General features: G+C 44.9%; 3 protein-coding genes and 1 non-coding gene across 8 annotated transcripts in view; 1 reads left to right on the forward strand and 3 right to left on the reverse strand.

The window, feature by feature from the left end:
• The window catches only part of LOC110489910 (ATP-binding cassette sub-family F member 2), a 12,108-nt gene extending 3,423 nt beyond the window's left edge, over positions 1-8,685 (reverse strand). The window contains exons 1-12 of the mRNA XM_021562895.3: positions 8,399-8,685; positions 6,286-6,435; positions 5,835-6,047; positions 5,297-5,479; positions 3,501-3,672; positions 2,955-3,050; positions 2,768-2,870; positions 1,820-1,915; positions 1,452-1,571; positions 1,169-1,258; positions 963-1,073; positions 810-872 (exon numbers count right to left, since the gene is read on the reverse strand). Of these exons, the coding sequence (XP_021418570.2) occupies positions 810-872; positions 963-1,073; positions 1,169-1,258; positions 1,452-1,571; positions 1,820-1,915; positions 2,768-2,870; positions 2,955-3,050; positions 3,501-3,672; positions 5,297-5,479; positions 5,835-6,047; positions 6,286-6,427 (1,389 nt within the window). The 5' untranslated portion in view covers positions 6,428-6,435; positions 8,399-8,685. The remainder of the gene's footprint in view (positions 1-809; positions 873-962; positions 1,074-1,168; positions 1,259-1,451; positions 1,572-1,819; positions 1,916-2,767; positions 2,871-2,954; positions 3,051-3,500; positions 3,673-5,296; positions 5,480-5,834; positions 6,048-6,285; positions 6,436-8,398) is intronic.
• LOC118938979 (small nucleolar RNA SNORD100) lies at positions 3,316-3,398 on the reverse strand. The gene has a single exon (XR_005036373.1). It is a non-coding gene; the product is annotated as a small nucleolar RNA SNORD100 (small nucleolar RNA).
• Positions 8,686-9,144: 459 nt separating the features above from the next.
• On the forward strand, positions 9,145-16,132 carry chpf2 (chondroitin polymerizing factor 2). Of its 2 annotated transcripts, XM_021562893.3 has the most exons (5): positions 9,145-9,593; positions 10,450-10,695; positions 11,977-12,541; positions 12,744-12,926; positions 13,285-16,132. In XM_021562893.3, the coding sequence occupies exons 1-5, from the start codon at positions 9,544-9,546 to the stop codon at positions 14,554-14,556; spliced, it is 2,316 nt and encodes a 771-aa protein (XP_021418568.3). In that variant the 5' UTR covers positions 9,145-9,543; the 3' UTR covers positions 14,557-16,132. The 2 variants fall into 2 exon arrangements, with proteins under 2 accessions (XP_021418568.3, XP_090055911.1); XM_090199785.1 differs by lacking the exon at positions 9,145-9,593 and having other exon boundaries at positions 10,265-10,695.
• A 1,146-nt stretch (positions 16,133-17,278) lies between these two features.
• The window catches only part of LOC110489911 (SWI/SNF-related matrix-associated actin-dependent regulator of chromatin subfamily D member 3), a 50,865-nt gene continuing 42,028 nt past the window's right edge, over positions 17,279-26,115 (reverse strand). For all 4 annotated transcript variants that reach the window (XM_090199787.1, XM_090199786.1, XM_021562902.3 and 1 more), the window contains 8 exons: positions 25,075-25,170; positions 23,297-23,398; positions 22,381-22,542; positions 22,050-22,147; positions 21,505-21,640; positions 20,711-20,833; positions 20,529-20,630; positions 17,279-20,226 (listed from right to left, as the gene is read on the reverse strand). In XM_090199787.1, coding sequence (XP_090055913.1) covers positions 20,173-20,226; positions 20,529-20,630; positions 20,711-20,833; positions 21,505-21,640; positions 22,050-22,147; positions 22,381-22,542; positions 23,297-23,398; positions 25,075-25,170 — 873 coding nt within the window. In that variant the 3' untranslated portion in view covers positions 17,279-20,172. The remainder of the gene's footprint in view (positions 20,227-20,528; positions 20,631-20,710; positions 20,834-21,504; positions 21,641-22,049; positions 22,148-22,380; positions 22,543-23,296; positions 23,399-25,074; positions 25,171-26,115) is intronic.

Here is a 26,115-nt window from a genome sequence, read left to right on the forward strand (position 1 = left end):
TTTTACTGAGTTACAGTTAATAGAAGGAAATCAGTCAATTGAAATAAATTAATTAGGCCCTATTCTATGGATTTAACATGACTGGGCAGCCCTGCCAGTTGTGAGGCCGGTTTTGGGATTACTGCCAAATTCTCTAAAATGACATTGGGGGCGGCATATGGTAGAGAAATGAACATTCTGGTGGACATTTCTGCGATCTGTATGCCAATTGCAAGCTCCCTCAATTTGCGACATCTGTGGCGTTGTGACACTAAACTGCACATTTTAGTGGCCATTTATTGTCCCCAGCAAGGTGCACCTGTGTAATGATTGTTTAATCAGCTTCTTGATTATGCCACACCTGTCGGGTGGATGCATTATCTTGGCAAAGGAGAAATGCTCACTAACAGGGATGTGAACAAATTTGTGCACAGAATTTTTGAGAAATAATCTTGTCCGTATGGAAAATTTCTGGGACCTTTTTTATTTCAGCTCATGAAACATGCGACCAACCCTTTACATGTTGCGCTTATATTTTTGTTCAGTATTGTTGGTTCAGAGTTCATTTTGATACTTTAACCTGCGTGTCCTGATCGCGTCTGTGGATGGACAAACTCAACACACGGACGCACTCGCGTGCCTGGTCTAGTCAGCATATTATGCTCAAGCAGGTTTATGTCTCTCCAACCGAGCTATGGCGAGTTAAAGCATCCATGCATCAAATTCAGAGTTTATTTAAGCCTGTCAATCAAAACCCAGCAACCAGCATGAGATGGCCGTCTTTGGGAACCACCAGGCAATGTGTCATGTTCCTACTTCCTTTCTCCTACCTGGTGATATCGGCCAATCTTCACGTGAGAATGTTTCCTGATCATGCCGTCAGTGGGGAGCAGCTGGAGAGAAAGAAAGAGGTTTTACGGTATATGCCATACTGTCATTACGAGATGGTAAAACAAAGAGTTGACTGAAATGGCACCACCTACCTCTCCCATCAGGAGTTTGAGGAGTGTGGACTTCCCTGCTCCGTTGGGCCCCACCAGAGCCACTCGTGTGTCCAGGTCAATGCCAAACTCCAGGTTCTTGTATATGTGTGGCTGGAGGAGGAATAGGCAGTTTAGTGAATGAGGACGGAACACAAGAAACGAGCTCTGAGACTCCAATAAAAACCCGCTCATTGCTACATACTGACCTGGTTGTCACTGTATTTGAAACTAACGTTCTGAACCATGATAACAGGAGGGGGGATCTTTCCACAGGAAGGAAAATAAAACGACAGTGTCTATGAGAGGGAGAGAGATGATTACCACCACAACACTAAAATTAGCCATAGCGTGAACCTATTATTTATTCCTAAGAGTATGCACTACTTTGTTCAAGAGTAAACCGTGGATGGCTTTAGAAAGCAATGGATGTGATTCAGTCCAGTACATTAATATATTGCATCCACACAAATGTTTCAGTGAGCCTCTTGCCTTGTCATCCACCACACGTTCAGTCAGCCCTGAGGCCACCATCTTCTGCAGCGTCTTCTCTTTGCTCTGGGCCTGTCGTGCCAGCTTGGCCGAGCCGTGACCAAACCTGGCAATGTAATTCTACACAGCGGGTAGAGAGAGACGGCATCGGAGTAAAGCATCATACCATTTTAGCCTGGTTCCCACAGTTGGTGCCTTTTGTCAACTCCGTTGCTGTCCTTGACACTCATTTGGCATGATGATGAGTGTCAAGGATAGCACAAACAGACCTGGGACTTAGGCTATCATACTTTTACAGTACAGAGGAATAATATTTCCATGTGGGGTAGTATTAGTACTCTGCACCGTCACAATGTGGCGTCGTCTACCTTCATGTGTGAGATCTGGTCCTGTTCCCAGTTGAAGCGTTTCATCTGGTTCTCTTCCAGCTCCTCCCTGGTCTTCACATACTGGTCATAGTTACCCTTTCATTCGAAAAATAGAATCTGCATGGTCATCCCACACCATTTGGTGAAGGCAACGGACACACCGTCTCACATGCATAATTAGCAACAGGCCATAACCCCACGACCCCCCCCCCCCCCCCCCCCCCCCCCCCCCTTCTCCTCCCTTAAGGTGTGATGAGATCACAGATGGCTGTGTCTGTCCAGGACACTAGTGCAGGGTTTCTCAAACTGGGTCCTGGGCACAAGAGGTTGGCGGCACCTTAATTGGGGAGAACAGGCTGGTGGTAATGTCTGGAGCGGAATCAGTGTAATGGTATCAAATACGTCAAACACATGGTTTGACGCCATTCCATTTGCGCCGTTCCAGACAGTATTATGAGCTGTTCTCCCCTCAGCAGCCTCCACTGGTCCTGCCCCCCGGTGAGCGTTTTAGTTTTTGCTCTAGCATTGCACAGCTGATTCAAATAATCAAAGCTTGATGAGTTGGTTATTTTAAATCAGCAGTGTAGTGCTAGGGCAAAAAAACTAAATGTGCAACCAGGGGAGGGGGGCACTGCAGGACCGAGTTTGAAAAACCCTGCTCTACTGCACAATACATAGTTGGATTCTAAGGGGTGACTCAATAGCCTGATGGAACGAGCATGATCGCTGCATTCACCATTATTTTTCACTTCAATGTATGTGCATCTGTTGCCAGGTGTAATATGTTTAAGTATTTTAAAATTGTCAAATAAAATCTATCACTTAACTAAAACAATGGTGAAAGGAGCAAAACGGCTGGTTCTACCAGACTAGTGACTGAATGCCCTTTGATAAACTGCTAAATTGCAATTGACCAGGGGGTGAGTGAGCTCGCTGCTGTGTTCTTACCGTGAAGTACTTGAGCTTCTTCTGGTGCAGGTGGATGATGTTGGTGCAAACTCCGTTTAGGAAGTCTTGAGAGTGGGAGATGAGCACAAGGATTCGCCTGAACCTGACAAGGGATTGGGACATTCAGCACATCTCAAATGCACGCGACTACTAAACTGATTGACATTGACAGATGAAGCACACTCACGATGCGAGCTCCTCCTCCAGCCATACACAGGCATCTAGGTCCAGGTGGTTGGTGGGCTCGTCCAGCAGCAACATGAAGGGCTTGATGAACAGAGCTCTAGGAGAATGAAGAGGGAAAAGAAAAGCATTTATTCCAGACATTTTCTACTCATATTATTGCAATGTAACTGTGAAGGTAATCTGAGATCTGACTGGGTAAGAAAATTGATGACTAGGTCATGTCCAGGCATCTGCCATTAGTAATGAAACCTGTCTACTTCATTGCCTAACAATCTGACACTACTTCCTAATGCTTGCATTGGCTCAGGAAAAGGCTTAGTCATGAGTGTGAAACAAACACTTTATATTTTTGGTGTGTTGGCTCTATCTCAGCAATAAATTGGGTAACGATGGCAGTATCCTCACAGCCTTCAGTAGAGGGAGCCAGAATATCATCACCGACAAAACCAACACTGTCAATTCGTTAAGGGATGTTGATAAGGCGTAGAGACCAACTCAACTTGCAGTACAGTTCATTAATCTTAAAGCATCATGTTCGCTTTCCCACCTGGCCAAAGCCACACGCATCCTCCAGCCTCCGCTGAAGTCCTTGAGCTTCTTCTGCTGCATGGCGGCGCTGAAGCCTAGGCCGTGGAGGATCCTGGAGGCTCGCACCTCCGCCTTGTCTGCATCCAGCTCTTCCAGACGCTCATACAGCTCCATCAGCTTCTCACACTCAGCTACAGAGGGATGGTGGGGGCGAACATTTTCAGCTACATTGTTTCCGGGAGAATATACAACTAGGTGGTTTCGAACCATGCCCCAGTTACCTTTCATCATTAAAATGGAACTATCAGGTGGAGGTGCTTTGTGAAATACATTGCATTCAGAAAGTATTCAGACCCCTAGAGTTTTTCCACATTTTGTTATGTTACAGCCTTATTCTAAAATTGATTGTTTTTTTTCTCTCAATCTACACACAATACCCCATAATGTCAAAACAAAGAGATTTTTTAGAAATGTTTGCCTTTTTTTTTTTTTTTACTAATCACATTTACATAAGTTTTCAAACCCTTTACTCAGTACTTTGTTGAAGCACCTTTGGCAGTGATTACAGCCTTGAGTCTTCTTGGGTATGATGCTACAAGCTTGGCACATCTGTATTTGGGGAATTTCTCTCATTCTTCTCTGCAGATCCTCTCAAGCTGTCAGGTTGGATGGGGAGCGTCCCTGCACAGCTATTTTCAGGTCTCTCCATGAGATGATCGATCGGGTTCATGTTCAGGCTGGGCCACTCAAGGACATTCAGAGACTTGTCCCGAAGCCACTCCTGCGTTGTCTTGGCTGTGTGCTTAGGGTTGTTGTCCTGTTGGAAGGTGAATCTTCACTCTGGAACAGGTTTTCATGAAGGATCTCTCTCTTGATACTGACTAGACTCCCAGTCCCTGAAAAACATCTCTACAGCAAGATGCTGCCACCACCATGCTTCACCGTAGGGATGGTGCCAGGTTTCCTCCAGACGTGACGCTTGGCATGCAGGCCAAAGAGTTCAATCTTGGCTTCATCAGATCTTTTGGCAAACTCCAAGCGGTCTGTCATGTGCCTTTTACTGAGGAATGGCTTCAGTCTGGCCACTACCATGAAGGCCTGATTGGTGGAGTGCTGCAAAGATGGGAGAACCTTCCAGAAGGACAACCATCTCCACAGAGGAACTCTAGAGCTCTGTCAGAGTGACCATCGGGTTCTTGGTCACCTCCCTGACCAAGGCCCTTCTCCCTCGATTGCTCAGTTTGACCCGGCAGCCAGCTCTAGGAAGAGTCTCTTAGTGGTTCCAAACTTCTTCCATTTAAGAATGATGGAGGCCACTGTGTTCTTGGGGACCTACAACGCTGCAGACATTTTTTGGTACACTTCCCCACATCTTTGTGCCTCGAGTCTCTTACGGACAATTTCTTCAACCTCATTGCTTGGTTTTTGCGCTGACATGCACTGTCAACTGTGGGACCTTATATAGACATGTATGTGCCTTTCCAAATCATGTCCAATCAATTAAATTTACCACAGGTGAACACCGATAAAGTTGTAGACACCTCAAAGGATTATCAATGGAAGCTGGATGCATCTGAGCTCAATTTCTAGTCTCATAGCAAAGTGTCCGAATACTTATGTAAAGAAGGTATCTGTTTTTTATTTTTAATAAAGTTGAAAACATTTCTAAAAACCTGTTTTTGCTTTGTATTATGGGGCATTGTGTGTAGATTGAGGGAAAAAATAAATATTTAATCCATTCTAGAATAAAGCTGTAACGTAACAAAATATGGAAAAAGTCAAGGGGTCTGTAGATACAGTATGTGTGTCACTCACAGTCCTCGGCTGCCAGCCGCTCTGCCTCCTTCTCCAGCTGGATCCGCTCCTCGTCCACCTCCATCACACACTGCAGGGCCGTCTTGTCACTGGGGGCCATTTCCCTGGTCAGGTGGTAGATGTCTATGTGCTCGGGGATGGGGATCTCACGATGGCCGATAGCTGATAACAACATGGACTTTCCTGGCAGGGGGAAACGCCATACGTTAGCAGAGGGTTTCAAATACAATGTACACATCCACATTTAAGATCTACTTAAGCTGCAATGGTAACACGCAAATGGTGATCAAATGATACTTAATGAAGAGAGAGAAATGTGTCAGGTCAGGCCAAAGGAAAGAACACAGTGGAAAACACACTTTCACACAGATGATGGCCTAACTCTGTTGCCTCTAAATAAATAAAAATATTTGGAAATCTATTTTTTGGGATTCCAGACCTTCTACAAATGAGAAATGTGTCAGTGAAAATCATTGAGGTTGTGGCCCCTGGCTTAGGGCTACGCCCCTATGTGACGACTTATGGTGGTTCTACCTACCTGTGCCGTTGAGGCCGAGGAGGCCGTAACGCCGTCCCGAGTTGAGCTCTAGGCTGGTGTCGGTCAGCAGCTCCTGACCGTGGAAGGTGAGCGACAGGCTGGCAATGTGCACGTCGGTGCTGTTGGGGTGGGACGCCAGCACCCCTGTCACCGCCCGCGCATCCAGCTTCTTCAGCTCAAACTCATCCAGCTCCTTAGTCAGGCTAGCCATCCCTGTCAATCACAATAGTCTGGTTGACTATATTAAGCCCAAGTAGAGTGTTAGCGTGAGGGTTAAAGTTGTTAGACCCCTTGGTTAATGGAAGCCATTGGAATAGTGCTGAAATATATATTCCCAGCAGAGAAAGTGTCACAAATTTAGCATAATTTATATTCAACCAACCAGTGGACATATTAATCCAAAACGGATTATATAATTGATAACTCTTCAGTGCATTTTCACTCATCTCACCATTGCTGTCTGCTCCATTTTCCTGGCTCTCTGGCTGGTCGTTCTCCCCATTAAACTCATCCGTTTTCTTGGTACCCGCCTGGCGGGACTTCGCAGCTTCCTTCTTCTTCGCTGCCTTCTTCTTGGCAAGATCTGACGGCATTGCTCCGTCTGAACCCCGGACACCAACATCCAAAACAAGAAGAGAGCAACAGAAATGGACTGCCGAGTACTTTGCTGTGGACGTTAGTGAATGGCAAGAATCATAGCAGCAATGTGTTGACGTGACGTTGAAATTAGAGTTCCTTTATCTAGATTTAGGAGGGACGGCAGGTAGCTTAGTGGTTCGAGCATTGGGACAGTTACCTAAAGGTTGTGGGATCGAATCCTAGAGGTGACAAGGTAAATAATATTTAGGTCTGCCCCTGAACAAGGCCCACTGTTCCCCGGTAGGCCGTCATTGTAAATACGAATTTGTTCTTAACTGACTTGCCTAGTTAAATAAAAACCGCTCCGTTTGAATTTTTTCAAACTCTGCGTCTTCTTCAGTCCGGCCAGAGTCCGTCGAATAAGTTACCAAACCACTGACGATGAAAACATGTGGTTTCCGACGATGGGTTTATGGGATAGTTAGCAACTTGTAAACAATTACCCATTCATATAAGTACTATTTTAATATGTTCAAAATACACGTAGGCTGTTAAGACTGTTGCTTACCGTTTGTTCATTGACGTTCATTTTTTAGTATAATTATTAGGAGGTCGCTAGCAAACAGCCTAGCTCTTAGCGAGCTAGCTGCTCTGTAAGTTACCTTGACTTGCTAGAATGTAATAGAAACAAGTTGAGGAAAAAGTAACCAAACATGTTTTATTATCTACTGAAACAATCGTTTTTTCTGTCGAATGAACAGGTCATATTTTACGACCTCCCAAAATAAATGCGATCCATGACGAGACAACACTCCCTACATTTATGTAGTGGTGTTCTTGTCTATTGATATGTATTATGTCAGGTTTCATGTTTTGTGTGTACCCCAGGAAGAGTAGCTGCTAGTTTTGCAACAGCTAATGGTGATCCTAACAAAAGACCTCCATCTTGTCTTGTGAAACGTTCCTTATGCTCCCCGTCCAGTAACGGAACGAGATAAAGGTCATGTTTAAAGGACTGATATCTCATAGAACAAAAGGTATAAAATATCAAAAATCTGTGTTAACACCAGACCTTATTTTCGGAGTTTATCCCAAAACCCTATTCTTTCCCTCACGTATTATTCCCATTGGAATAATTGAGTGAACCTGCGGTAACTTAATTTCCGGTTTTTAGAACTACATGCTGGCGAGCTCTATTACAGCAGCTCACATGTTGCAGTAGCGGACTAAACTCAACTCCGGGATTTACGATGGAGTTGACAAGCGACCAGTGTGGGCGGACTGGTGCTCCGATGTCACATAAAATGACGTTTTTATAAAAATAACTACTGATTTCAGCACCCAAAGAATAGCCCACAAGTAGTCGTGCCTAGTTACCACAGTCACAAAGTCAATTATGGCTAAACGCCTATTTGTAAAATGTATCTTCTTGAATCTGATTCTAAACCACAATGCTAACCTTATATTAACAATACCAAAAGGCTAGTTTTCACGATTTTCTACGATATAAACCATTTTGACTTTGTGGCTGTGGTAACTAATGACAACCCGCAATTACACAGAACAATGGCGTTTTAAGTGACGTCGAGCTCCAGTCCGCCCACATTAGTCGTGGTACAACTCCATATCGTAAATCGTTGAGTTTAATCCGCTATGTCGCAGTTCACGTAAAAACGCACTAATGGTGGTGGCTAGGCATGGCCTAGCCGGTTGCACTAGCGCAGCAAGCTATAAGGTTGCTTATGACATGGTAGCTGGCGAATCTATCGAACTCATCGGCTACCATGAATATCAGACAAATGAAACTAAGTGAAATTGCAATCAATAGCTAACATATATAACTAGCTCGCTACTGACTGAGTTGCGTAAACTAGCAGTAACGTGGCTAGCCTAACTCGCGTTGTTGCAACTCAACGGTCTCTTTTTCGCGCGAACTGTGCGAGTCACGACAATATATTTTATTCTTCAGTGTCTGACTTTCTTACCTTGATGACAGTCACACGAGTTTCGGCCGGCTAGCTGTCACTGAAATATTTGATACTATTCTGCTAGCGACACTAACGATGACGTAACTTTCAATATTATTGAACAAACCTTCAAAATAAAAGCCCGCATTTCAAAACATCGCAAGGTGATTTATTCAAAATATACTTAATTTGGAAAAATGACGATTTTTATTGTGTTTAATAGCAAATGCATAATCTATATATGGTGTTTCATGGGGAACTGAATAATGCGGAGTGTTGCTGGCCTTTTACTACACCCATTCTGTAGGCCACAATGCAAATCACTGTATATGTACTAGGTTTCCTTCTAGCGGGGCTAGCGCTGACCCCGCCTCAATTGGGTAATTACTATGTAATTAGCTACAAACTAATGTAATTGCAGTAAAGCATTCTAAATTGTGATCCAAACATTTTGCACACCCTGTCATTATAGCTGATAACAGATGTTCTGTGGCTAAAGTGTATACTACTGACTGTCATCAAAGTTATGTCACAAATACTCACTGCTATTTTAAAATTAAACCTTTATTTAACTAGGCAAGTCAGTTAAGAACAAATTATTATTTACAATGATTGCCTACCGGGGAGCAGTGCGTTTGACTGTTGTTCAGGGGTAGAACGACAAATCTTTACCGTGTCAGCTCAGGGACTCGAGCCAGCAACCTTTCGGTTACTGGCCCAATGCTCTAACCACTAGGCTACTTGCCGTCCGTTTGGTATGATTCGTTTCCCCCTAAAGTTTTTCTCACAACTGTTCCTGATGCATGCATTAACTTGAATGCAATAACATTTATACAATAGAATGAAGCATTCCAAATATTCCCTGGTCTGGTATTGATTGACGAAGTAAGTATAATTTGAAGGGCCCTTCATCTCATCACAGAGATCCCCTCTTCAGACGTCTGATGACGTGTCTGCCAGAATATTACGCTGGGGAAGCAGTGGAGTGGAGTGCACTGAATCACATCATCAGATGAATGCAGAATTAGAAGCAAGATTTGCAGATGAGACCAAAATGCATATTCCAGTGCACCGCACGCTTTCCACAAGGTTTCTCTCGGACCAGTAGTTGTTTTTACAAATTCATGAAGATTTGACAGAGATGCTTTTCGTGGAGGCGTTGAATGACTCACTTTGAGGAAGTTGCTGATGTAGAGGAAAAAAGGTCGACATGGTAAGCTACCTGGCTAATGTAGCTAGCCATCGTTTGACGAAAAGGCATAATGATGTGTTTCCGTGCATAACTCTGACATGGAATGTGATTGATCTCCGACAACTTACAGACAAAACATCGATAACTGCGACTGAATCAACAAAAATTGAGAGGAGAACATCCTTTGTTTTGGGGAGAGACCGAAGGAGGGAGGACCAACACCGTTAGCTGATACCGATGCATGAATGTTGTTTTGTCAGGGTATCTAAAATATGAATTCAACGTTGTAAATCCCTGGTTTGTTTTGAACTAGCTAACTAACTAACTACAATAGTTTCACTGTATGTGACTAATTAGGACATTATTAGCCAGTCAGTTAGCTAGCTAATTAAGAAAGTAATAGCAAGCCCATTGCAATTTGTTATTGGTTAGCCAGCTAGCTAACCAACTAGCTAGGTCGTTTATTATGGGACAGTAGCCCATTGTTAGTACAGTAGGTATTGACTGCTGAAGAGTGTCAGTCAATAAAACTGTCTGTCCACTGTCCAGTTATTCTCTAGTAATGGCTTTGTAGCTAATGACCTTATCTTCAAATGGCACTGATAAGGATGTAGTAAGCCATCTAATCCATGGTGCAATAGTCACCAATAAAAACACAGCCAGGATTGTGCCAAAGAAGTATATCACACTTACTGAATCTAACTTGAAAGTTGAAAGTGGTTGGCACATCACCAGAAGGGTCATTAAATGGTTTTGGAACAGCATTCTGCAAATCATTATATAGAAAACCTCAGAGGAACGTCACATAAAATTTTATTGACAACACCCAAGTCCACCGCTTCGCTATGCGTCTCTCCTCCTTCCTGGCCGTGTTCAGGCCTGCTCTTCCCCTTATCCTGGGGCTCTCTTTAGGATGCAGCCTGAGCCTGCTGATGGTCTCCTGGACCCAGGGAGACACAGATGACTCGTGTGGAGATGAACTGGGCAATGGGGGTCTCTTCCTGGGCAGCAATAGGGGAGACCCCCCAGAGGACCAGAGAGGTGGTCCTGGGAATGAGGACTTCCAGCCCCGCATCGTACCCTACCACAAGGACCCCAACAAACCACACAAGAAGGTCCTCAGGTGAGCATTTTGGGATGGATGCACAGAGGAATACCACATCCTATCATACCATTAGATTTCAGAGACAGTTTGCATATGGAAGACTGCTTCAATGTGTCTCAAAAATATATGCAGAGCTGTTGGATCTCTTTTATGAAATGCTCTTTTATAACTGTGTTCAGAAAATATGCACCCCAGTGCGAGGCATTTGGGTCGTATTTCCTGCTAACTAACGCTTATGCAACTCACCCACATTGCCAAATTCTTAATTGATATGTAAATGAGGCAAATCATGACGCTCGCTACAGATGCATCACAATTTGTTCCAAAATTAAGGCCTTTGTAGGCCACTGTCTGATTCCCAGGGATTTTTGATGTTTGTTCACCCATTTAATAGGCTTAAGCTGTCCTCCCTTCATATGGGATCTAAACCACTCTAGGGTGGATACTCAGTAGAATATGTAGGCCCTACACTTTTAGAGAACAGAAAACACAATTTCTTAGGCTGTACAAATGTAGGCTATATGAAATGGTCCCCCAAAGAAGAGAAATACACCTTCAATGCTATTAGACCACTGCTGACCTTTCACCGCCCTATAAAGATTTGTTTAAAAAGCCCATGCGGTTTAATAATCCTACTGTCTCGCGTCTCTCCGAATCGCCTCTTATAGCTGATTAATGGCTGGGATTTACTGTAATTAACCAGTTAGCCTGGAGTGTCTGAAGAGCCCACCATTTTAATGATCTTAGAATGTTTTCAAAGTACAGTCATGGGACAGAATGACTCAGAATGATCAAATTTCAGTGACGCGTCTTCTTTTATGAAAGGCCTTACTGAAGAATTGTGATGCCTATTGTATATGACTATGATCTCCTATGGTCATAGCCTAAAATCCTTACTTCTTGCAGATGGTGAGAGTTAAGTCTAGACTCTGAAATTCAACAATGAACTCAATGACATTCTCTTCCAGTACCTAGCCATCTGGACAAGAATAGGCACTAGGCGCATTCACAACACCATGAGATTTTTTGTTTTTATCCATTTTGACTTAAAACAGGTACATTTCTTGTAGAATTAATAGCATTGTAGTAACACCTATGTATGAGCATATTATTGTTACATAGTGCATTAGACAAGTAATTGGATAGTAATGGAGTTGAGCGTTTAAAAAAATTCTCAGTAAGATATGGCTGTTCCTTATTCCATCTATGTAATAAAATAAATCGCTCAGCTCCGCCCAGTATTGAGTGTTTGATTTGAAACAGTGAAAGTCCCTCTGAACGCCACTCTCCTCTGATCAGGACGCGCTACATCCACACTGAACTGGGCATCCGAGAACACCTCCTGGTGGGTGTGCTGACCTCGCGGGCCACTCTTAACACGCTGGCCGTGGCGGTGAACCGCACCGTGGCCCACCATTTCCATCGCACCTTCTTCTTCACGGGCCTGCGCAGCCCCAAGGTCCCCCACGGCATGGCGGTGGTGGCCCACGGCGACGACCGGCCCGTGTGGCTGATGTACGAGACGGTGCGCCACTTGCACCAGCACTACGGCTTGGACTACGACTGGTTCTTCCTGGCCCAGGACGACACCTACATGCAGGCCGAGAGGCTAGCCGAGCTGGTGGGCCACCTCAGCGCCGGTCAGGACCTCTACATGGGCCGGGCTGAGGAGTTCATCGGTGGGGAGGAGAGGGCCAGGTACTGCCACGGGGGTTACGGCTACCTGCTCTCCCGGAGCTTGCTGGTACGCCTGCAGCCCCACCTGGACACCTGCCGCAATGACATCCTCAGCGTGAGGCCTGACGAGTGGCTGGGCCGCTGCATCATCGACTACCTGGGTCTGAGCTGTGTAGAGGTGCACCAGGTAAACTCACAGCTGAGACATCGTTATAAAACATGTTTATATAGTTTTTCAATAGAGTTTGCAATGATAAGCTGTCTATTTTATCAATGAATCCAATGCTGATATGTCATCATGATTTACAGTACTTTGACCACACCCATCAGTTGTCTTACCTGCGAGATGGCAAACATTTCCCTCCCTGCTGTTTGCATGTGACCTACAGGAGATGACGTATCGCTACTTTGAGCTGGGGAAGAATGCAGACCCAGAGCGAGAGGACAGAGCCCAGTTTAAGAATGCCTTCACGGTCCACCCTGTGTCAGAACCCAGCCTCATGTACCGCCTGCACAAACGCTTCAGCCAGATCGAACTGGACTGGACCTACCTACAGATACAGCAGCTGCAGGTTGGTGTTGTTTAATGGGATTAGATATGCTCTCTCTATGCTTCAGGCTATTTGGTGAGTTGTCACTGGTGTTGGTTTGACTGGTTTACTGGTCCAGTGTGCAAATGTAACATTTTTGTACATACCTCACCAATTTCCACAAATTTCTACACCTAGGCAGAAATTCCTATCTCAAATCAATTTGTATTTGTCACATTTACCGAATACAACAGATGTAGACCTTACAGTGAAATGCTTACTTACAAGCCCCTAACCAACAACGCAGTTTGAAGAAAATACCAAAAGAAAGTAATATATTTGAATAGCTGTTTATGATACGTTGTCTCATCATGGTTGTGTCTTCTTGTCTCTTGACCAGGTCCAGATCAACAACCTGAGTGAGCTGACACCAGAGGGGAAGTCGGGGGCCACCTGGCCCATCGGGGTCAACCCCCCTTTCAGGCCCAAAACGCGATTCGAGGTCATAAACTGGGAGTACTTCACAGAGGAACACATTTACTCGTGCCCTGACAGCTCCCCCAAGTGTGAGCTGCGTGGCGCAGACCGGGCCGACGTGAGCGCCGTGCTGGAGACGGCCGTGGAGCGCCTCAACGAGCGTTATCAGCCCCAGCTGCGTTTCAGGAAACGGCATCTGCTCAACGGCTACCGGCGCTTCGACCCCACTCGAGGCATGGAGTACGTGCTGGACCTTGCCCTGGAGGCTTTCACCCAGAAGGGTCACAACCAGGTCATCGCCAAGCGGGTCAGCCTGCTCCGCCCTCTCAGCACCATCGAGATCATCCCCATGCCCTACGTGACGGAGGCCACCCGGGTGCAGGTTATCCTGCCAGTCACAGCCAACGAGCAGGACTATGTGAGCAACTTCCTGGACATGTACGTGATGAACACTCTGGACACGCATGACAACGTCCTGCTCACCTTCCTGTTTGTCTACGACCCCTTCGACGCCCAACGGATCAGTCAGGCTGACGTGTTCGCCGGCATCAAGGCCATGATTGGCGAGGTGGAGAAGCGCTACGGTGACGTGAAGATCCCCTGGATCAGCGTGAAGACGGAGGTGCCGTCGCAAGTCAAGCTGATGGACATCATCTCCAAGAAGCACCCAGTGGATACGCTCTTCTTCCTGGCCTCGGTGTGGACCGAGGTCAACGCTGACTTCCTCAATCGCTGCCGCATGAACGCCATCAGCAACTGGCAGGTGTTCTTCCCCATCCACTTCCAGGAATTCAGCCCGGCTATCGTGTACCGCGACCAGCAGCCCTCAGCCGCCTCCTCCTTCACCGCCGAGGCGCTGCGCGATGGACGCTTCGACCGCCACGTCTTCGAAGAGGCCTGCTTCTACAACGCCGACTACATGGCGGCGCGCACCAAGATGGCTGCCGACATCCTAGACAACGATGAGCTGCTGGAGAGCATGGACGTGTACGAGATCTTTGTGCGCTACTCGGGCTTGCACGTGTTCCGGGCGGTGGAGCCAGCGCTAGTGCAGAAGTACGTGCGGCGGGCGTGCAACCCGCGCTTCAGCGAGGACATCTACCACCGCTGTGTGCTCAGTAACCTGGAGGGCCTGGCCTCGCGATCCCACCTGGCCATGGCCCTTTTTGAGCAGGAACAGGCCAACAGCACCTAGGTGGTCTAGTGGGGCTCTTCCACTGCAGCACTGGTGTCACGCTAGACTTTTCTGGACCAGGCCTCAGAAGACAACATCTATGGGCCTAACACTGGTGCAGTGCCTGACAGTGGAAATGCACCATACTGTAGGTCTACCATCTAATGACATTATGAACCTCAACCACACTGCCTCGACTTTTAGACAAGGCATGTTATGGGATGCTTAATCTTCAGACGGATCCCAAAGGACCAAGGAATAAGGACCCATGTGCAATCTTAGGCCTGCGAAGACTGAGGAGCAATATTACAACGTGTATTCCTGCTAACTGTGTGTGCAGGCGAACAGAACTCTGTGCTTTCACACCAATGGTAGTCCAAGGAGAGGCTCTATTGGGAGGTGATGAATGAACAATGAACAGCATTGATGTCTATTTAGGGCTGGGCAGTATACTGTATTTTACTATGTACTTTTATTGATGCACGGACCAGTTTGTGTTTATACTTTATCTTCTATAACGGTATTTGTGATACGTCACTCTGGCTCGTGTAATGTCAGTTTTTATAGTTTACTCCGTTTGCTACTACGTTTGCTCCTGCATGCCACTTCCCCATGTGCTTATCTCTCTTCCCCTGCCAATCCCTGCCCCCGTCACTGTTGGCTGTCAATGCTGTGCCGTTCACTTTGTCTGCATGGTCAGATGTTACCAGATGTTAGTGATTTCCACTTTGCTTAATATAAATTCACAAACGTTCTATAATTACATTATTTTTTGTATATTACAGTCTGCAAACTAGTCATTTGTCTTTTGAGAGACGCTAAATAGTTTGGGCTAATTGCTAGTTAGCTGACTAGCAAGCTAGCTAAATGTACTCAGAGAAAACGTAGCTAGCTAATAAAGCCTGATACCAGTACTGGTGTAGGCCTAGTTCAGCATGTTGTTTATGCAAAAGTATCTTCTAAATCAGAGATGGAGAAGCATGAATATGTTAGCTAGTGCTAGCTAACTACATGAAGTAAGAGAAAACATGTAATGTAACATTAGGGTCCACTGGGAAACACTGACCAACACTTTGGTTCCTACCATGTCACAATAATTCCTCCCTGGCTTTTTCATTCATTGTCATGTCAAACAACAATGAATTCAAAGTACTGTCCACCATATTCCAACTATAGAATTAGAATAATCATTCTATTTCCATGATTCCAACAGTTCACCAATTAATTAGGACTATATGTTTTGCCCATATCATGCAGCCCCACGTGGCAGTGTGTAAATGATAACAAATGAGTGCAGGAAATGCAGAAATATCGTGCTAAGATATTTTGGCCATTTTGCCCAGCCCTATGTCTGATGTTTCCAATGTTTTGTTTTGCCTTGAGAAAATCACTATGAGCTATATGTCTTCCTTCATGACTGTACTGATTTATGATGCTAATACTGGAATTAAAGATAATTAAGTGTCTTATGTGTCTTTCAATTTACACTTAGTTTGTTCAGTATGTCAAACCTGTAGAGTGTAGTTTGTTTCATTCCCTCGAAAATGTGGTCTGTTTTTTATTTTTCTACGGTGATTAAAGGCAGATGTCGCATTCTGACTTGTTTCTTATGTTATTGTGGAATCCCAGACCTAGCAATTTCCTTTGCCATCTATCTTTTGTGCAGTTCAAGGTTTGTTTGAAACACAGCTTCATTACTGTGGGGTTTCAATTAGGAAGACAAAATAAAAACGGTTTGTCTTTGAGAACTGCAGCCTCAACAATGACAATAGTGATGCATGCTTTGCAAGTCAGGACTGGGGGTTTGCGAGCCAAGGACAAGCTATTAGAGGGTGTAGATTCAAGTGGTTGATATTCCTCCAATCATATAGCTCTGAAGTCTATTCTTCCTGGTTGCCTCTATAGCTGTGACCTGAGGCAATGTACAGTTTGTACTGAAGCCTGAAATCTGTCTCCCCACATTAAAGTCAGTAAACCTCCACCCCTACCCGGGCCTCCCTGGATTTGGAATGGAATTCTCTACACACGTGTCTCATGGAAGGGAGTGCAGATTCAGAATGCCCTAGCAGGGTGGGTTCTGTCCACCTGGCCACAGTCCAACAGGGAAAGGGAGGGGGAGCTGTTTCTCCATAGTGTGGCGGGTGGGGGGGTGGTTCAGAGCACTGAATAGGTCACTTGACAGTCTCTCGGTCTCCTCCCTCTGGGCAGGGGGGAGAGGATTGCACTGGGGGGCGAAATGGATGTCAGGCCAGGGTTTTGGGGGGGGGTGAAAGAGTTTCTTTCTGCAGTAGCTAGCTAGCGCTGAGGTTGTAGGTTAGCATTACAGCATGCACGTCGCCTGTTTAGACACGGTCAACAATAACTCACTTGTCTGCCATCTCAAAACGACATCTTGCTCATGCGAGGACTGCTGGAAGTGTTACTCCCTTCTGACTTTTATCAGTCAGCTTATTGGCAAAAAATGTAAGTGTTATACCTCTCACCAAACCTAAATACTATTTAGCCCAGTAGTGTATGAAGGTGTTTTTAGACTAAGCTACATATTGATAAAGCCCCCTGGGCAGCTGGATTCCATTTAATTTGAAACCTATGAAATATAGCAAAGTCCACCTCTGGTCTTTCCAATTTGATGTTTCTAGGAGACATATTTAGACCATTAATAAGCATGAAAAATCTAAACATTTGATCTTCGGATCAGGCCCATGCCTCTGACTTGGCAATAAACCACACATTGCAGACCTGATGGCATTTACAAACTTTGGCAAGCGCTTCTTTATTTACATCCAGGCTGTCTCACTGAGTCACAGCTGTAGTTTCATCATTTCATTTTTCTATTTTTTCTTCATTTTTTTGTTGTTGTAGTAGAATGGGGTAACCCAGAACATTTGCACAAGTGAGAGCTATATCTCCATGGTGGTGACCAACAGACAAAATGGTGTAGCAGTGGAAAGAGAGCTGTGAGGAACATGGGCACTCCTCACAAAGTCATGCACAGAAACTGCGGTTACCACCTATCCTTTCGGGTAGACCAATATCAATGCTTTTAGTCAGAGAGAGAGAGAGAGAGAGAGAAGCACACAGTTTAGGTACAGTCTATAGTCAGATGACACAAGGTTTCCGGCGTCCGTGAGTTGTAGTTTCTAAAATGCCCAGAAAGGGGAGCCCTACAGTCAATAATGCTCCATGACTGCCAACCATACAAGACCAATCTGGGTCAAACACAAGTATTGATTGACACATAATTGAATACAACAACGATTATGCTCCCTTGCTTGGTGCGGTTGAAATACACGTAACCTGTAGTAACAAAAACTCTTATGCAGATAACATCTATGCTGGCTGGGTAGCACACAGGTTTTTAGCAAATGTTCAGTAAAGGCCCCTTCGACATGGAAATTGTGTCAAATCCATTGCTCTCCAGATCCACTTCCATGCATTTGTGAGAGTATTTACATGTCCCGTTTTAAATGTATAAAACCTGTCCATGCAGCATGCATAGGTCTTTAAGAAATCCAACCTCTTTGTTTATGCTGAGTTAGGTCTCAGCTACGTTGAAGAAAAATGTTGACACAAAAGAGAAGTAACATGGACACAATTTTGATGTGACTGAACCTTACAGAAGACAGCAGTGTTGACTTCATATCAGAAACGGATTTCTGAGAAGGCTTCTCCCATCACAAGCACAAAACTACTGTAGAAGGGCACAGAACTGAGTTGCTGTGGAAGTTAGTTAAAGAGATGGGCGTTCCCTGTGGGTGGGGAGAGAGGGAGGTATCATCACTCCCAGCATTACATTTTGTGGTTCTGCCCTATTAAAACTCAACAAGAAGGGCCTAAAATAACCATCCCCCACACCCTTCCCTCAAGTGTACACAGAGGGACACTAGCACCCCTGTCCTACAGCTTTAAATGTATGGACCCCGATCCTTCCCACCCCATGTCCCGCACTTCACTAAACCAAACACACTGACACAAACAGTGCTCTCCCTGAAAAAAAAAAAATGAAAAAAGATTTACATTCAGAGGTTTCCTTTAAAAACGTTGTCCTATTCACCCTTGTTCAATATCAACTGGTAACGTAGCCTTATCGGGTTTTTGACAAAATCACGGTAATCGTTATTCATTGTCCATTTGAACCATTCTAATACTGTTCATCGAGACCTTTGGTGACTCCGTCAAAACGTTCAAGGACAAAATGCCGTCAGACAGATCCACTTCAGACAGGTAGTTCACAATAAACGTTAACAAAAAAATATATAATGAAACAAAGACGTATTTCCCAATTCATTTCAAATAAAAGAATGACTAAAAGTTTCGGGCCAACATTTATCAGGCTGCATTTTCACTGCCTGCCCCATGATTCTTCAACATAGGAAATGGTGTTGGTTACTCACACCATATCCCAAAATGTGTCCTTCGTCAACATTAAAAACACTGATTTGAGCACTGAGAGGGTTCTGTAGCTAATACTCTTCCCAAACATGACTTTTTGTACAGTTATTATGGCAGGACATTGAGCCCCTGGAATACATATCTGTCTAAAATACCAACACAAACATTTAACCACTAACGTTAATCCATTTTGCACGGTAATTTACTGCGGTCAAGAAGTGCCTTCAGGGGACAAGTCTGTCTGGGTGCTCTGTGTTACAGAGAGTTAGTCTGTGTAAAAACATGCAGGCTGTCCTGGCTCTAAGGCGCCACGCTATGGCCGCCAAGTGTTACTACATTACTTCGCCTTGTGCCTACAGTTACCTCCTCACGTTAAGGTCCATCTTCTACGGTCAACAGATATGAGTCTTATTCATCCTTGTCCCTTTTAACTTAATCTGATGGAATATAGTCACTTATACAGAGATCTACTTTTACAGTTACATTGTTTAAGGGAATTACGGTAGAAAGGTGGAACAAATAAACTCATCTTAGATTGGGTCTTGATTAGTTAATAATGGGGGGAAATCTCATTCATGAAAGCTGCCTTCCTTGAACAAGTTCATTTTTTAAATGACAGACCTCAACATTTGGGCTTCAGAAGGGAAATTAGCCCAGTCCCCCGACCCATTACTTCATACAGTAATCTTCATTCTGCTGGTGTAAATTTGGTTTCCGCACATCAAAAACACACATGCACACTTGGAGCATATTGCTCACATGAACAATACCACTAATGATACACTAAAACAATGGGCACAATCCACTGTGTGTGAGTCACACTTGAAACATTGGGTTACAAACGACCACTTTGGGCTCATCCGAATGAAACGCAGTGGGGCACTATGACTCAGCAGAAAAGTCCATCTGGTTGAGATGAGAAGGATCTAAAACAGTGATCGTTCTGCAGGCAGCTGGTACAATGACTTCTAGTCTCTATGGAAAGACAGTGATATGCTACTGGGTTCTTTTGAGAAACAAAATGTCCGCCGAAGGCCTGTGGTCGCAGGAGTGTGGAGAGAGATATTCGGTCAGTCAGAGCTGAACAGATTGAGGGACGTTTGTTTTGGACACATGCAATTGGGGGATGGGCCAGAGGTCAGTACTACAGCGATTAAAAAAACAAACAAACACAACACACAAAAACACAGGTCTGGGGTCAGATGAAGAGTGCAGAGAGAGAGAGAGACGTCCTTGACAGGGTGCTTAGGTGTTCCTCACAGCCAAGGCCTGCTCCAACTCCTGTCTCCTCTGCTGGATCTGTGAGAGAACAGAGTGGAAGGATGTCATCACCATCACACACACAGAAACAACCCGGCCTGAATACACCCGGTTCCCAGTATCAATCCATTTGTAAGAAGGGTTATTTAAATAAAGTTGGATTGCTTGTGTTATACAGTCGTGGTAAGACTAGTGTAACAGAGCAGGCACAGCTTCAAAGCTAAAAGATGACCACTCCACGCTGATCTCAATCCCCAGTTTGTGTTCCTACTTGGACGCTGTGTTGTGGGAGTGGTTAAAAGGCTTTTAAAAAAGGCGTCGAACACGGCGCGTCTCCTCACCTTACTGTAGAAGTAACGACTGACGGCCTCCTGGGACCAGGGCTCGTGGTAAAACTCCGCCCTCCTCTCCTCCTCCGGGTTCCCCACCACGTCCGTCATCAGCTGCAGCCAATCAGAGAGCATGGTTAGTCACACCGTACGTGTGTGTATGTGTGTGTGGTGTGTGTGTGTGTGGCCCTCACCTTCAGGTCTCTGCTCTGGGACTTGAGCCAGTCCTGGATGTAGCCCTTAGGGTCTCTGGAGAAGCTGAGCATAAAGTCCCTCTGGATCTTTAACTGGTTGATGGACTCAATGGTTTCGTGGATCTAAAGGGTTCGTAATGATCACCGGTGTCAGAGGACAGCTTACACAAATCTACTCTAAGCATATGACTATGACTTTCCAATGTCAATACACCCAGATTTCTTTTGAGTCACTGCGTCCCCCCCCCGAATTTGTATTCAGATTGTGTAAGAAACGGTGGTGGCAGTGTGAAGAGTGTCAAGGCTTTTCACACAGGAACACGAAGCCACAACACCTTGGTGCCACACGCAGTGTAAAGATAGCTTTACATTGCGGAGATGCCACTCCCGACACCTCAGCTTTTCCCTACACTGCCATTTATATCGGTGGGATAAATGGTTACCCGCGGAGTGCGTAAAAGTGTTAGCAAGGGTTGGGGTCAATTCAATTTCAGTTCATTCAGAAAATGAACAAAATTCAAGTTCCAAATTTGGCCCATTGAGAAGTATTAAAGAGAATTGGAATTTCAGTGTTGAAACGGAATTGACCTCAACCCCGGTGATAGCATGTCAGCCGTCAAGATTCTCCGGGAGAATCAGATAAAACGGTATCCAACAAGAGTCAAACTGCCCTGAGCCCTAATTCACACATAACTCACGGTACTTAGTCGTCCCGCATCTCCGCAATGTAAATCTACCTTAAAGGTCATCTTGGGTAATTGTGATTGGCTATCCTTCTTGTGTGGTTGTCCCACCTTGTTGTCCAGTGAGGCGATCTCCTGCTGGTTGGCTGTGGAGAGCAGGAAGCTGCTCATCTGGCTCTTCAGGGGGTCCTCCACCTCCACGTCGATGTCATAGCACGCTGTCTTCTTCTGGTCATTAGGGTCCACGCTGTACGAAGGACGGGGGGATGATGGTGAGAAGACTGAGGTTGTTGGCAGTACATGTGATACACATGTTTACTTTATTTCTATTTAACCAGGTAAGACCAATGAAAAGGTTGGGAGGCAAAAATGCTGGTGGTCTTTCTGTATCTTACCAGTATTCTTGCCTCCAGGCTAGCCTTTTAATTGTTATTGTATTGTCTGCCCTTTGGGACGGCATTACCTGTGAAACACGGTGCCCACATTCTTATTTAATAGCATTTCAAATGTATTCATCTGTTGGATTTTTATACTGGATCTCTTTCAACCTTTTGTTGTTGAAAGAATTTAGACTTTTTCGTGTCGCCTTTCATGACCAGGCATTCACCCTTAAAACCAGGAATTTGTCAGGCAGGTGTTAAGTATGATCTGCTCACCTGATGACGTGGTTGATGACGATGGGGTCAGGGGGCAGGAGGAGGTTGGTGAGACGCTGGGGGATCTCCGAGAACTTGAGCCGCGGGCAGTCAAAGATCTGAGAGGAAGACAGTAACATCTCAGAATAAAGGCCTAGCACCAGAGATGGGGAAATGTGTGTGCCGCAAAATGGCACTATAGTACCTATTTAGTGCACTACTTTTGACCAGGGCCAATAAGGCACCTATGGGGTAGTGTACAATATAGGGAATATGGTGCCATTTGGGACGTAAGCAACAACATGCAACAGCTAACACAGTAACAGAGGAGAACTAGAAGAGTGTCGTCTACCTGCTGAAAGTACTTGTCACAGTTGATGTACTCCTTGTCGTGGGAGTCCTGCAGCTTGTTGGTCTTGACGTACTGCCACAGGGCCTGGATGATACAGGAGCGGGTCTGGGTGTGGATACCCAGCAGGCGAGCAAGACGAGGGTCCAGCTTGAACTGGGGGGGCTGGGGAGAGGTCAGAGAACACCATCATTTTTATTTATTTTACCTTTATTTAACCAGGCAAGTCAGTTAAGAACAAATTCTTATTTTCAATGACGGCCTAGGAACAGTGGGTTAACTGCCTGTTCGGGGGCAGAACGACAGATTTGTACCTTGTCAGCTCGGGGGTTTTGAACTCGCAACCTTCCGGTTACTAGTCCAACGCTCTAACCACTAGGCCACCCTGCCGCCCCATTACTAGCCCAGACAGAAACTAGGAACCCCAAACAGAAACTAGGAACCCCAGACAGAAACTAGGAACCCCAGACAGAAACTAGGAACCCCAGACAGAAACTAGGAACCCCAAACAGAAACTAGGAACCCCAGACAGGAACTATTACAACTGCCAGATGACAGCTGCTTTGCGGACACATTTGACACACTTCTGAATAGCTTTTAGCCTCATGTACAACTTTCTAGGAAAGCACGTGAGTGGACAGCAATGTGAATACTCACTGGGAAAAAACTGGTTGAATCAACATTGTTTCCACATCATTTCAACCCCAAAATTCAATGTGATGACGTTGAATCAACGTGGAAAACGTATTGAATTTGCAAAAAGTCCCCCACCCAACTTTTAACCTAAATCCAATGACAGGGTGAGGTGACATTTTTTGGTTGAATTCAAGTTACCTGACAACTCAACCAAATGTAAATCAAAACTAGACATGGAACTGATGTCTGTGCCCAGTTGGTAGTGTCTCTGTGGCGCCCTCACCTGGTAGTCTAGCATTAGCAGCAGTGTGCAACGCACGCTCACGTCCCCTGGCCTCTTCACCTGGAAGCCGTCAGTCTCCTGGGTGGTGGGAGTGCGGTGCCACTAGCAGGAAACACAGAGACAAAAACTCCACCTTGAACACTACCTACAGGCACCGGCCACGGACTTCCAGAACATTCTGAATGTGTACATACAAACGTGCACACAAAGACGATAAAAGAATACAAAACCAAAATGTGTACACTTTCAACGAGCAGCCTTGCTCTCGACCCTTTGAGTGTGTTGTCTTTTGGAAGGCTGAATCGCTGTAAAAGAATAGATCATGCATGGCGTGGTAAGGAACTGAGTGAACTACCAAGACAGCAGAGGGTTGATCATTTTGTTTTTGCAGTCGCTAACTCAAATGCTGCCATTCAAAAGGAAATGATGGGTCAGATTATTATGGGAACCTAACAAGAGCATGGCTTATCGAGTTGAGACTGTACCCTACCCAAATAAAACCTGTATTTGGCATTACAGTCGTTCCGATTCCATTTTGTCCTCTGTTATCCGGGTCTCAAACCCTCCCCGGTATTTTATCTATGTGGAAATGTTAGTTGAGTCTGCCTCTTACCTTCGCTTTACTGGTCAGCAGCTGAAAAGAAAAACACTTCAAGATCCCTGCGTTTCAGTGCATTGTAGCCACTTAGCATGCAACACCGGGAGGGAACTGGGAATGCTTTTCTACTTCTTTACCCACTAACTCAACGTAGGGTTTACACAAGTATGTTTTCAGAATTGTGTTGTGGTACTTCAGGATGGTGAAACATTTTCTTAAAATGGACAGATTCATTCAAGCAAAGATTTATCTATGCCTTTTATCCTTGCTAAAATATTCAAAGGTATTCTCTAAGGTGGGAAACCTTGAGAACTACTCTTACCTCGAACACTCAATTAAGCATTTTGTCGATTCATAACACATCCTGCCCGTGCTGTGTGAACTTTATTCCCGTGTCAAAAAACAGGATTTCTCTCCAAACCATGTTTTTACCATTCAAAGGTGACAGAACTGTATGGTTGGAACCCCAGACATCATTGAATCTTCATTCTCTGATAAAGTGGATTCCTCGAGATCCTAAACCCATTTAATGCTCAAATTAGATGTCATAAACTCGCTATATGAGAGTAATGAGCTCTATATGACTGGCTGTGTTTCTACTGAAAAATATCTGTTATCAGATGATGGCATCAGCCAGCTAACTGAACAACAGTGATGTCAGGTCTTCCAGTAGCCAACAATACCAAAATAGGCTAAATACATGAGAATAGTATATTTATTTTCTGTTACTCATAACTAAATACAAACCATCTGGTATCACTAAACCACACATGTAGCCAATGGCCTAATCTTGTACAGCGGGAGTGCAGGAATATTGTGAGCTGCATTGTAACTAAAAGATACAATGCCAAAAGCATTTTGTGGTTAAAGACTATGGTTAACCCCACGTTTGCCGAAAACCTGCTGAATAGATCTGGATGAGGCTGAATGGCGGGACCATAGAATTAGAATGAATAGAACAGACATCTCCATTCAGGTTAATTATGCCATAATGGGTGGACTGGGGGGGGGGTCCCCAAAGCAGTAAAGCACAAAGTGACTACAAAAAAAAAAAGACATTCCATTCTCATTCTATTTCTATGGACGGGACACAGACAGGGTAGAGGAGACGAGAGCGAGACAAGAGAGGACAGAGGGTTGTGTACGGTCGGTCAGTGGTTATCAGGGAACATGAACTCACCTCTACCAGGTGGTTGTCAGGACCATACAGGTCTTTGTCTAGCTCAATCACCAGGCTCTTGAAGAATGAGGAGAATTTCCTCTTCAGCTTCCCAGGCTATGAAACAAAGAGGTGGTGAGTTAGTTTAACACGGACAGAACATTTGGGCTGACATGAAGATTTGAAGAGTGTAACAAGCAAAAACTCTCTCACACACACACACACACACACACACACACACATACATCTATATTGTGGATAGGGTTTCCCCCCTTTGTAAACCAGTTTGATATAGTCTGATCCTGTCTTTTTCCTGGCTACTGAACATCAGTTTCCGGGAGTGATTCCAACTAAACCACTACGAAGACCTGTCCAACAACAACACCTGCCTTAGAGAACTTGATATATGCTGTTGTCATTGACTATAGCAACATTTCTTGGACACCAAAGCAGTGATATCATTGTATCTACTGTAAGCCCTAGGGGGCGGCCAAAGACGCAGAAGGAGACCACATACAATGTGAAAACAGGATATTCTCATGGTCTTCCTCCTTAAAAAGTTGATTCCAAATAGTTGTGGGCTCTAAAACCTCAAAATGGCTGTGAAATGACAACCCCGCTTTGAAACCGATGAGAGCATTTGAGTCGAGCCACCATTTGAAGTCGGGCTAACTCTGCAAAAGCAATCTATGGTCATCTTGCTTTTCCTGCCCCAGGCATATTCTGTGTAAACATTTTGCGAGACATTGATCCTTCCTCCGAAGGTCTAACTAACCAAACAACTCTTGCTGCTGACTGAAGTGGCCCGACGGTGGAGTTGTGGACATATGTTAGAACTATACAAGCCTGCCGTACATTACTGTGGGGCAAACACACCACAAAGCAGCTCCTGGATCAAAGAGCTAGCAATTTTCATACTTGGTTGACGAATTAAGGCATGGTCTGTTTTTATTAAGGTATTTCACTGTGGTCAAAAGTCATTTTAACCAACCATGCTGCCACATTCAAATACCAACCCACAGAAAAAATGTCCTGAGGAGAAAATGAAATTGACCTAGTGGT

The sequence above is a fragment of the Oncorhynchus mykiss genome, chromosome 15, assembly GCF_057628025.1.
Source record: "Oncorhynchus mykiss isolate SJ-2025 chromosome 15, ASM5762802v1, whole genome shotgun sequence".
In the NCBI taxonomy this organism is placed as follows: domain Eukaryota; kingdom Metazoa; phylum Chordata; class Actinopteri; order Salmoniformes; family Salmonidae; genus Oncorhynchus; species Oncorhynchus mykiss.